General features: G+C 38.8%; 2 protein-coding genes across 2 annotated transcripts; both read left to right on the top strand.

The window, feature by feature from the left end:
* Window positions 1-2,402: 2,402 nt before the first annotated feature.
* atoh7 (atonal bHLH transcription factor 7) lies at window positions 2,403-2,831 on the top strand. Its single transcript, XM_034151772.1, has one exon. It carries the CDS (start codon window positions 2,403-2,405, stop codon window positions 2,829-2,831), a length of 429 nt encoding a protein of 142 aa, XP_034007663.1.
* A 2,512-nt stretch (window positions 2,832-5,343) lies between these two features.
* pkd2l1 (polycystic kidney disease 2-like 1) lies at window positions 5,344-11,381 on the top strand. The gene is made up of 15 exons (XM_034152135.1): window positions 5,344-5,662; window positions 6,004-6,117; window positions 7,064-7,191; window positions 7,315-7,568; window positions 7,658-7,882; window positions 7,969-8,197; window positions 8,274-8,444; window positions 8,529-8,710; window positions 8,793-8,913; window positions 8,997-9,095; window positions 9,174-9,295; window positions 9,378-9,495; window positions 9,589-9,722; window positions 9,824-9,944; window positions 10,291-11,381. Exons 1-15 carry the CDS (start codon window positions 5,389-5,391, stop codon window positions 10,408-10,410), a joined length of 2,412 nt encoding a protein of 803 aa, XP_034008026.1. The 5' UTR covers window positions 5,344-5,388; the 3' UTR covers window positions 10,411-11,381.
* Window positions 11,382-11,468: the final 87 nt, after the last annotated feature.

The following is an 11,468-nucleotide window of genomic DNA, read 5'->3' as shown; positions in this document are numbered from 1 at the left end:
TTTTGTCCTGTTAGTCTGTACAACACTCTCTTACATTTTGGCTACATGGTCTGTTTTGGTTATAACGCCTTCAAGTGAAGATCACCTATGTATGGCTAGTAGCTTTGAACTGTTCAATCTAACCTATCGATGTACCAAATGTCTTTTCTGTCTCTTCAAAGAAAGAAAAAGTACTTTTTTACAGTAGATATTGCAACATATTATTATTAATATTGATGCATTAATGTATAAACATTATTTAAATGACGATTGCTAATTTGCACTGTTGTGGATTTTATAAACACTGTCAAATAAAAAAAATTCTATGATAAAAAACGTTTGGTTGCCGTAATTGTATACGGTAAAAATGTTTCTATAAAAGTACATTTGTTAGGGTTATTACGGGTTAACGTCAGATTTTTATTCCACGTTTTACAGTGTAAACTGAAGTTTTTACCATTGTAATAAATCCTGTTGTGCCATAAAATGAACATACAATTATCATACATATTATATACACATATTATATTTAAATAACTTAAGATAATAGATTAACATAAAGGAGTAAAACTTTGAATATTGTACCCCAAAAGGCACTGGATTGGAAGGTATTCATGTTTATCAAAATACTACAAGTATTTCTTTTACTTAAAAAGTTCAGGAAATGATCGCAATCTTTTTCTCAGATAAACACAATTGAATGTGATCGAAATGAATGTTTTTGTGTTTCTGTGTTAGGACAGTAACCAGTCCCTCTTCTCACATCCATCCTCCTATTACAAAATGCAATGTCGGCAGATGGGAAGGACCGACAGACAAATTATTCTGTCTGCCTCATTTTTCTCGGACCACCACACAGATCAATTATTTATCTCACATGCGGTTCAAAGTACAAAAGGAACATTAATGCATCCCACATACTGTGATTCATTAGGACCCTCATAGTGGTGTATAAATGTGAACTTCATATTTCACCTGTTCACAAACTGCTCTCTAATCTCTGAGCAGTAATCTGTACACCATCTTGGTCCATATTGTCAGAGCCATAATCCCCTGATGTGCTTCTAAAGGCCCTCAGGTTATGGGCCACACTTCCACTTCTGTTGCCTCGGGCTAATCTCAGATTATCTTTATTTTCACATGCAGACCAGTGAAAGGCACTTCCTGATGTCTTATGTCATTAAATAAAACCTTAAGGACCTGATGCCAAGGGGCTTCCAAAAATGTTCCATCAAATGTATAAATAAATGTATTATTAAGTTGTAATTATTTCTGACACACATGACAGCTTAATGTATCAATGATATATGATCAATTGTATTAACATTCCCTTCAATAAATGTTACATTTTAGAACTTTTAAAATACTGAATTATGAAAATGTAAATAATGAACAAAAATAATAATTAAAACTTCCATTTTATTTTCTCTACTTATAATATATATATAAACATAGTAGGAGTGCTTAAACTGCATTATATGTAAGCAATTGTAGTTTTTTGTTAAATGTTGCAATAAAAATAAATAATTTGTTTATGTTTTTATTGTTATACAATAAGGTTGGAACATGTCAATCCCTTCTTTGACAAAGTAAAGTGAATTTTAAGAACAAATCAAAATAGCCTTGGTGTTTTTTTAATTTGCCAATTTAGAAGCATTGGTGTCGATTTCATGTAATAGCTAATAGCTGACTTTAATTGTATTACATAATTTGTTGATATTGTTTAATAAAAAAAAACTAATAAAGATTTAAATCATTAATAGTCCATTTTAAGATTTGTATAGAATAATGCATGTTTAACTGGTAAAAGCCCACACCCTAAGCCCTTTAAAAGTTGGTTTGCAAAATCAGCTGTGGTGAGTTGTGATACCAGATGGTAGATTTTGGTGTTTGTGACACATGGCCCTGAGTGAAGCCCCGGCCAGAGAGCCCAGCCCAAGATAATTGGAATTTCATTAAGGTTTTGTTTATGTGTGTGTGTGGGTGTACTGAATGTGCATATATGTGCTTGTGTGTGTGTGTGTGTGTGTGTGTGTGTGTGTGTGTGTGTGTGTGTGTGTGTGTGTGTGTGTGTGTGTGTGTGTGTGTGTGTGTGTGTGTGTGTGTGTGTGTGTGTGTGTGTGTGTGTTGGTGTGTGTGTGCTGAGAGTGGGTTATGAGTCTGCATGGGTGTGTTCCTCTATATGCAATATTAAGGATGGAAGGGGGTGGGGGGGGGGACTCCACCTGCTGCCACCTGTTCATCAGCTCCATCTTATAAAAGCTGCTCCCTCTCTGTCTCCAGGACCACAGACACCTTGGACTCTGCAGCCTGTCCACTATCTGGAGTTACACACATCTGAAAGGACACATTGAGGAGACCTGTGAGGAAGCCTGAAGCTGAAACTGGACACTAATACAACTTTGATTCTTCAACCAGAAACCATGAAGTCTAGGAGACCTAGCTGCAACGACTCCGGATCCGAGTCCTCGGAGGTAGACCCCCAGAGCCCGGAGAAGTACGAGACCTCCACGAAACGACGGATGGCTGCCAATGCCAGAGAGAGGAAGAGGATGGAGGGTTTGAACACAGCCTTCGACCGCTTGCGTAAAGTGGTCCCCCAGTGGGGCGAGGACAAGAAGCTATCCAAGTATGAAACCCTGCAGATGGCCCTCAGCTACATCCTGGCCCTCAACCGGATCCTGACAGACCCCAGGAGACACAACGCTCCTCAAAGGCAGTGGCGGGACCTGCAGTTGGACTGTGTGCAGCCTGAGAACTACGCCTGCCTCATGAGGTACGACGCTCCCGCTGAGCAGGACTACATCTCGTCCTTCTCCTATCAATTCGATGGACATCAGCTCCACGCATAAACTGCTGCCATTCGGCACACGACCAGTCATGTTGTTGGATGTGAGTGACAATGTGAAAAAGTCTCCTTCAATCAAGGAGACAGTAAATACATTTGTATTGCATTATTTTGTATTTATCTAGTTTTTGTATGATCAGAAAGAATTCTATTTCAGTCTTATTTATTTTTGCTAGAATAAACCCAGCAATGTTGAGCATTTTTTTATTCAAGTTATAGAAATGACAGAAGTGTAGTGTCATTATAATGCCCATGAGCTTGTACTGAAGATACAGGAAGAGGGCATTTTCTATCAGTTTTTTTGATACGGCCCTAAAAATGTTGTGCAATGTTCAATGGATTCTGAGAAAATCATTGTGGTCTAAGTTGCATTGTTAAAGTCAATATGTAACTATTTTGTCAAAGTGTAAGTACATGATTGTAGAGTTAAAAAATTGATGTTATTTTTCACATGCAGACTTCTATTTTGTTGAAATATAGTTTTTTGATCAAAAATAAAAAAAATATTTTGTATGAAAAATAATTTCTCTTGTTCTCTTTTCAATGTAATTTGTCCTATACTGTAAGTGGAATCATCCCATTCCATTTCTGTGGAGTCAACTGTACGTAATTACTTAACATGCTATAAGTAAGCCAGTTTATAGAAAGCACATTTCCAATATTACATCATTTCCTTGCATCCTCAAAAACCTTTAAATCTGCTAAATATAAACCTGACACACTAAAAATCCTAATAGTTCAATTGACTGAATATGCATCCTTCTCTAATTGCAATAAAATATTGCTTTTATTATGAGAGAGCTCTGGCATTTAACCCCCATAATATCACATTGTGTGATAATACAACCTAAAAACACGGGTTGTCAGGGAGGAAAACTAATTTACAGCACATCCTTTGTGTTGTGGGTGTCAAGTTCTCAGCAGGAGTAATGGCAGGTCATGTCTGCTCTCTGCCTCGCTCCGCACCCTGGGGAATAAATCAACCTTTTGTCCTGAGCTCCTGCCCTCTGAGATAACAGTGTTTTACGTCAATGGGGAACCCAAATATAAACATCTAAAATAGGGGTTGACAAGTACAACCATATTGCATTTTCAAATGTTCTCTACGACATATTGGATTTTAAAAGTATCAAACTGATGTACGTGGGCAAGCCAATGTAAGCAGAGCTGCACCAGGCTGCCATATGATCGCCCATTGTTGGAGACACAGCTACAGTTTTAAATGGCAATCATCAGCCGCTGAAAAGTGATTGTTATGAATTTGAAAAAGTTTGAATGGTGGCACAAGCCGCAGCAGATTAAGGAAGCCTGTGTGCCAGATCCTGCCCCGGCTTCAGAGGGGGGGCAGAAATTAAAGTCTATTGTGTGGTAATGGCTGTGTGTAATCGCTCTGTTCACAGCCGCTGGAGCATGAACGGCCATAGCTGGACCCAAACTCTACCTGCATTAAGGATAGGACATCTACAGAAGCACTAACTGTACTGACCAACTGCTTATACACTATATGCATTATATCCTAATATTAATAATATTGGGAATAGGATTTGTTTTTAGATCACCTTATTATCCATTCTGTCTGGTTTAATGCCTCTAACTGCATAAAATAGAAAGATAAGAATATACATAGAAACTAATTAGAGAGATGACATACATTAAATGTAGCTAAAGTATTAGTTAGTTAATCTGTTTAACACATTTTTGACAACACTTAATGCATATTGTCTACGTGTTGCTTGGGGATTGTTTGAAGAAGAGAGGCCGAAAACTGATACAGATGGTCATGATGATTCAAACGCCACGGCAACTGTTTGCATACTTAATAAACGCTTCCTGACAGTTGGCCCGTTGGAAATGAATAGATGGCAGAGTCAAAAGTGTGTAATGGTAACGAGGCGGTGACACTGCAATTACACTCCTCATTAATTCAGACACAAGCCGCAAACAGTTGGTGACAACAAAAATAATCGAAGTGCAATGAATTGATTTCCTCAATGGGAGCAGGTTATTGGATGAGTTGTTAATCAATAGTGACAACAATGTGCTCAGCATGGAAGTAATTGAGAGGACAAAACAATTTGAATTGTCTTTTAGCGGCTGAATTATTCCGCCATTATGCAAATGTTGCTCCAGCATATCAATAGGTGAATATAAGGGAAATACAAATCTATAGAATTAATTTCCTTAAGTGTTTTTAATAATTCAGCTCGTTAGTGCCAGTTTAAAGATGAGTTGTTATCATAGTTTGTACATTTATTGTATTGTACCAAATTGCCTACTGCTAAGATGAAAATGATGTATCACTGACCAAATCTAGGTGACTTTGTTTTGGTAAACCTTGCTGTGGTGTCCATGCACAACAGGACACACGCACGTCATTGCTGTGTTGGGTCTCAATCTCAAGGCTACAAAAGCTCCAGAAGCAGCTCCTCCCTCAACAAAGCTTTTGTCATCCACTCTTTATAAACATCTCTCCAGCAGGTGTACAGAAACCACTCTGCCTCCCTTCCCTCTTTGATCTGAACACCACCAGTCCACTGAGGGACACACAGGTGTGTAACAGCATGAAGAGCCTGAACAACCGGGCCGACAGCCACCTGACCGGGCAGGTGGAGCTGGACAGCATGGGAAACGGAGCCTGGGTCAACCACGGCTACTGTGGCTCTCCTCCGGCCCTGCCTCGAGCTGTCAGCACCATCTACAACCCCCAGCCCCTCTTCCAGGGCTCCATGGACAGCATGTACAAACTGGACACCCCAGGCTCATTCCCAGAAGAACCAACATCCACCGACCAAAGTCTGGTGAAGAAACCAAGAGGCTGCTGCTCTTTTATCAAAGGTAGGAACTCATTCCGTTTACTTCAGTATTTATTCTGTAACTGTTATATGTACAGCTAGTTTAATCAGCATGGATAGATGGATAGCACGAAAGATCTTGACAAAACCCTTTATCTTACAGGAAACTTTCTCTGGTTCTGGTTCTGTAAATTCAACTGATGTGATTTTAGTTACCTTACATTTTTGTGGATGATCTCGTTGGCTAGTCAATTTAGGCTTGCTTTTTAATTGCAAAACAACTTTATGTCAACACTATTAACTATTTTGCATGAAAGGTCTTTAAAATAACTTCTTAAATCATACAGTATCATAAGAAAATAAATCACTGTAACTTGTCCGTAGGCTTGTGGGGCACAACCTTGACTGAAAACACCTCAAACAACAGAGAACTGTTTGTCCGAACCACGCTACGGGAGTTAATGGTCTATCTGGTGTTCCTGGTGGATATATGTCTCTGTAAGTATTCAACTGTCCTACATTTTGCACTTTCAATGTGGATGTCTATCCTTTTGCAGTTGTGGTAGTCTAACAAGCATTTTCATTACAGTCTTTGCATTAATATTAATATTACCAGAAATGTGATATTCGAAGAAAAGTTGAGAAAATGTATTTAAGCTTAGTTTTACATGTGTTTACCTGGATTGAATATATAATAATAATAATAATAATACATGGAATTTGTATAGCTCTTTTCCTAATGCTCAAAGACGCTTTACATAAAATCAGAACAGAAACAAGACAAAGAAAACAAAATATATATATCATGAAACTAGTTGAAATGACATCAAAATTAGTTCCAAATACAAACGGTTTGCTTTTCCTGCATGAATGGTCCATAATGTGCCTCAAACCCTTAATGCATCACAGTGTATTTCCATTAAGTGAATTGTGCATCAGAAATGTTAAAATGTTAAATGCTTGTCACGATGTTACTGTTTAGGGCACTTTGGACTGTTTATTTGATTTGCCATCAAAAGCTTCCCCCCTGCATTAATGCCTACCACAAATGCCCTCCCCACCCCTCTGCCTGAAAGCATTGTCCAGCTGAGCATTAGGAGTGAAAAGGACATGGGTACTGCTCCATTGCCGTTTAGCGATAAGAGCATTTTGCCTCATCTATTGTTGCTTTGTCTGGGCTAGATGTACACTGTTTGAAGAGGCTATTTCCATCAGGCCGGAGTGTTCTCTCTTCAAACAAATGACGGCCTCTAATCTGGATCTGTTTGTCCGCAGGGCCGTAAACACAGCAACAAGAACAAGTCTTCAATGAGGCCTTGCGTGTCTGCTTCTGAGTTGTCTTATCTTGGACTGTTGAATAGAGCAACATTTATAGCCGAGCCTGAGCAAAGCCAGATAGGAATCAAGGGCCGGCCGTTAACAATGTGCTTACGTTGTCTTTCAGTGACATACGGTATGACCAGCTCGAGCACCTATTACTACACTAAAGCCATGACGGACCTGTTTGTGAATACAGCCAGTGAGAGTGGAGTTAGGTTTCAGTCCATTAGCACCATGGCTGACTTCTGGACTGTGAGTTTTCCTTTAAACCATTTCCATAATTATTACCAAAGTGAAAATTCAAAGAGAAATGACAATATGAAATGTCTTCTGTGTGCCTTTCAAACGCAATCCAATCTCTCTTTGTATGAACAGTATTCCCAGGGCCCGTTGTTGGATGGCCTCTACTGGACCAAATGGTACAACAACCAGTCCTTGGACAGCGGAGACCAGTCGTTCATCTACTATGAGAACATGCTGCTAGGAGTCCCCAGAATGAGGCAGATCAAGATCATGAACAACTCCTGCAAGGTCCACAAAGACTTCAGTGATGAGATATTTGGCTGTTTCGATGTTTACATTGACAAGAAGGAGGATGACCTTAACTTCGGACTCATCAACGGCACCGCGTGAGATGCTAACCGTTTTCTTTACAGGATTACTTTGGGTCTCCAGTGAGATTTGAGAACTACAGCAATCTTTTCTTCTCCCTCTACAGGTGGACCTACCACACAGAGAAAGAAATCAAAGGTTCTTCCCACTGGGGCTTGCTGACCACATACAGTGGAGCGGGATACTACCATGACTTGGGTCGCACCAAAGACGAGAGCACCATCGTACTGCAGGAACTGGTGGACAACCTGTGGCTCGACCGAGGAACCAGAGCAGCCTTTGTTGACTTCTCCACTTACAACGCAAACATCAACATGTTCTGTGTCATCAGGTAAAGAGCAACGTTGACCCTCTCAATTTGACCCATTAGTTTATACCCATGCATTGATTGACTAAAGTTGTATCCACTTCTTTCAGGTTGGTTGTTGAATTTCCTGCGACTGGTGGTGCAATCCCTTCCTACCAGATAAGGACCGTGAAGCTAATTCGCTACATCACCAACTGGGACTTCTTCATCCTCGGCTGCGAGATGGTCTTCTGTTTATTCATCCTCTACTACATTGTAGAGGAGATTATTGAGTTGCGAATACACAAGTTCTCCTATTTTAATAGCATCTGGAACATTCTGGATATTGTTGTCATAATGGTAAGAAAATGTCATTTTTATTTCGTTCGAACAAGTCCTTTTGGTCTCAAAGAATAAAAGTTATTTTCCTTCTTAGCTCGCCATCGTTGCCATTATATTCAATATTTTCCGTACCATAAAAGTGGACAACCTGCTCGGCAAACTGCTAGAAGAACCCGGTATCTACGCTGATTTTGAATTTCTGGCCTTCTGGCAAATGCAGTACAACAACATGAATGCAGTGAACTTGTTCTTTGCATGGATCAAGGTAAAGTATTTCACTCTAACACATACTTAAGGAAAATGATCGAGCACCATTTCAAATACTGTGTGATGTCATCTATATCTTTAGGTGTTCAAGTACATCAGTTTTAACAAGACCATGACTCAGCTGTCCTCCACACTGGGTCGCTGTGCTAAGGACATCTTGGGCTTCGCCATCATGTTCTTCATCGTGTTCTTCGCCTACGCTCAACTTGGATATTTGCTCTTTGGGACAGAGGTTGAATCTTTCAGCACCTTCGTCAAGTGCATGTAAGAGATGTTTGAAGTGGATCAGCAGGAAATATTTTAATAGAACGACTGATCATACATTTATTTCTTAAATTCTTTGTAGATTCACACAGTTCAGGATCATTCTTGGAGACTTTGATTACAATGCCATCGACCGTGCAAACAGAGTTCTAGGGCCGATCTACTTTGTCACCTATGTGTTCTTTGTTTTCTTTGTTCTACTGGTAAGTCATTTTGTTACATGAGATGATTGATTTCAAAAGATAAAGATGATCTTCTCCTAATCTCTTATATTTTCGTTTTTCAGAACATGTTTCTGGCCATCATAAACGACACATATTCTGAAGTGAAGGGGGAGCTGTCATCGCAAAAAGATGAGCTCCAGATTACAGACATCATCAAACAGGTAAACATGAGATTCATGTTCAAAATGGGAGAAGTTTTCCACAGGTAACAAACAATATGCTTTTTCTTTGTATTTCAGAGCTATATGAAGACATTTACAAAGTTGAAACTTAAAAAAGAGAAGATATCAGATGTTCAGATGGCGATACGCTCTGGATCTGGAGAAATTGAATTCAAAGACTTCAGAGAAACTCTGAAAGAGTAAGTGATCAAATATCAAAAAGAACAGTGTGTGCTAACTTTAGTGTTAAACGTAACCCTCACCGCTCTGATGATCTCGCAGGTTGGGTCATGCTGATCATGAAATTTCTGCGGCCTTCTCACGGTTTGACCATGATGGGAACCAAATTCTAGACGAGGACGAACAAAAGAGGATGAAAATCGAGCTGGAGGAAAAGAGGGTTTGTGTGAAAGTCTACAGAGTTTTATTTATTTCAATAAAAGACACAATTATAAGAATGAGTTCATGATAGTGCTACCCATTTCTTTGTCAGGATGCTCTTAGCGCTGAACTCAACAATCTTGGGATAAATTACCAGAAAGATGTACTGGAGAAGCCTCCTGTAACATCCAACGACCAGAAGAACCACTCCAGTCCTACCTTTGTGGATCAGGAAGAGTTTCTAAGGTTTAAACAGTTTTTACATTTATGAAATGTCTTCAATTTTCAAAATGTCTCTCCGATGGATGTTAACCGATAACTAAATAACCTTTCTCTTACCATGAAAGACTGGGAAGACAGGTTCTCCAGCTTGAGAGCTCTGTGGCGGGCATCACATCCAGGATGGAGCTAATTATGGAGAAACTGGGATTACAAGAGAAAGCTAAAGGGAACGAAATGACACTGACTGTAAGGAAATACGTCATTAAGTTGTTCCTAAACCTTGTTGTATGCATCTAATGCTTTATTTAAAAGATATTAGGGTGCATCAGTTCATGGAGAACACTGAAAGGAATATTGAAGCTATGTATATTACACATTTAATTTAGCGTATCCAAAGTGTCTTACAATAAGTGCAATCAACCTTGTAAATATGTATTTTAATGGCCAGACGCCTATGACGGAAGATGTCTATACTTTCCATATATATGTATCTTACTTCAAAGATATTTTGTTCTTCAGAAAATTGGATTAGACTTTCTCTGTTTTGTTGTTATGAATGCAACATTTTCAACTTTTGTTTACCCCCATCCAGAGTGATGACACGGCCTCGGATGGGAGCGTCCTGGTTTGTGTGGACAGAGAGACGAAGACTAAGACGTCATCGAGGAGACTGGGGGTTCCCCCTAAATCCACATTCAACTCTAAAATATGAGCAAATAGCTTGATACAGAATAATGGGTTGCATGGAAGTCAGCTGACATGTGAGGATGAAAGAATCACACGCCAACGTATTTTGCATCACAACTTTCCAATGTTCAAAGTCAGTTAAAGTCACAATCTCGAAGATCTGTTTCCTGTTTTTTGGTGATAAGTGGAAGTAGCAAGTGTTTTTTGGATATTTATTACAGATCTCTATAGGGTAAACGTTGGCAATATATTTTACACTCTGCTCCAGCTACTCATTTCATGGAAATATGTAAATACTGTATAAAAACTATTTTGAAATTCCTTGCTTACGAGGTTACTCCCCTAGAGCTAATATAATAAACTGGTTCAGGTTGAAGCTCAGATATGTAGAAAACTACAATGTATGTTTTAGATGAGACATGGATGTACTTCTACGTATTATTAACGTTGTGTAATATACATTATTTTAACAGTAGGTTAGAAAAGTTGTGTAATATAATCTGATATTATGCAGGGGATGTACCACCTAACATTAGACTAAGTGACGCTTGCTTTGCTTTAGTCATTTCATGTTTATCAATGTTCAAGTTCTGAGACAGTTGCTCAAAAGCTTTTGACTTCCTTCAGTTAAGTGAGATGTATAGCTATTATAAATGTTTCATGTTTATATGGAATTCATTCTTCAATAATAACCCTGTTTTTGTCCAACTCCTAGGCTGACGACACATTATGCTGTAACTTAGCAAAACATAAGTTCATACGAGTAAACCATTGCCAATTCAGGCAATGTCCCCCCCCCCTATCCCCCTTTCAACTCTAAACATCTCTGATAAAAGGCCCTCTTTGGCCCAAAAATACAAACATATTTCCATTAAATACATAGAATGAACCCAATGGAAAAAATATTTAAAAAATGAATCATTCATGTTCAATACACCCAAAATATCTGCCACGAAAAGGTTAAAAAAAAAAAAGGGCATATGTTTTGATGCCGCCTAGTTTATGTAACATTGAGAAAGTACAAACGTATGCTTTGCTTTCAGAATGCTGGTGTAACATACAATTTATTAGTGTCCAATAAAT

Source organism: Trematomus bernacchii, unplaced genomic scaffold (assembly GCF_902827165.1).
Source record: "Trematomus bernacchii unplaced genomic scaffold, fTreBer1.1, whole genome shotgun sequence".
In the NCBI taxonomy this organism is placed as follows: Eukaryota; Metazoa; Chordata; class Actinopteri; order Perciformes; family Nototheniidae; genus Trematomus; species Trematomus bernacchii.
This window is presented reverse-complemented; position numbering and strand designations above follow the sequence as displayed.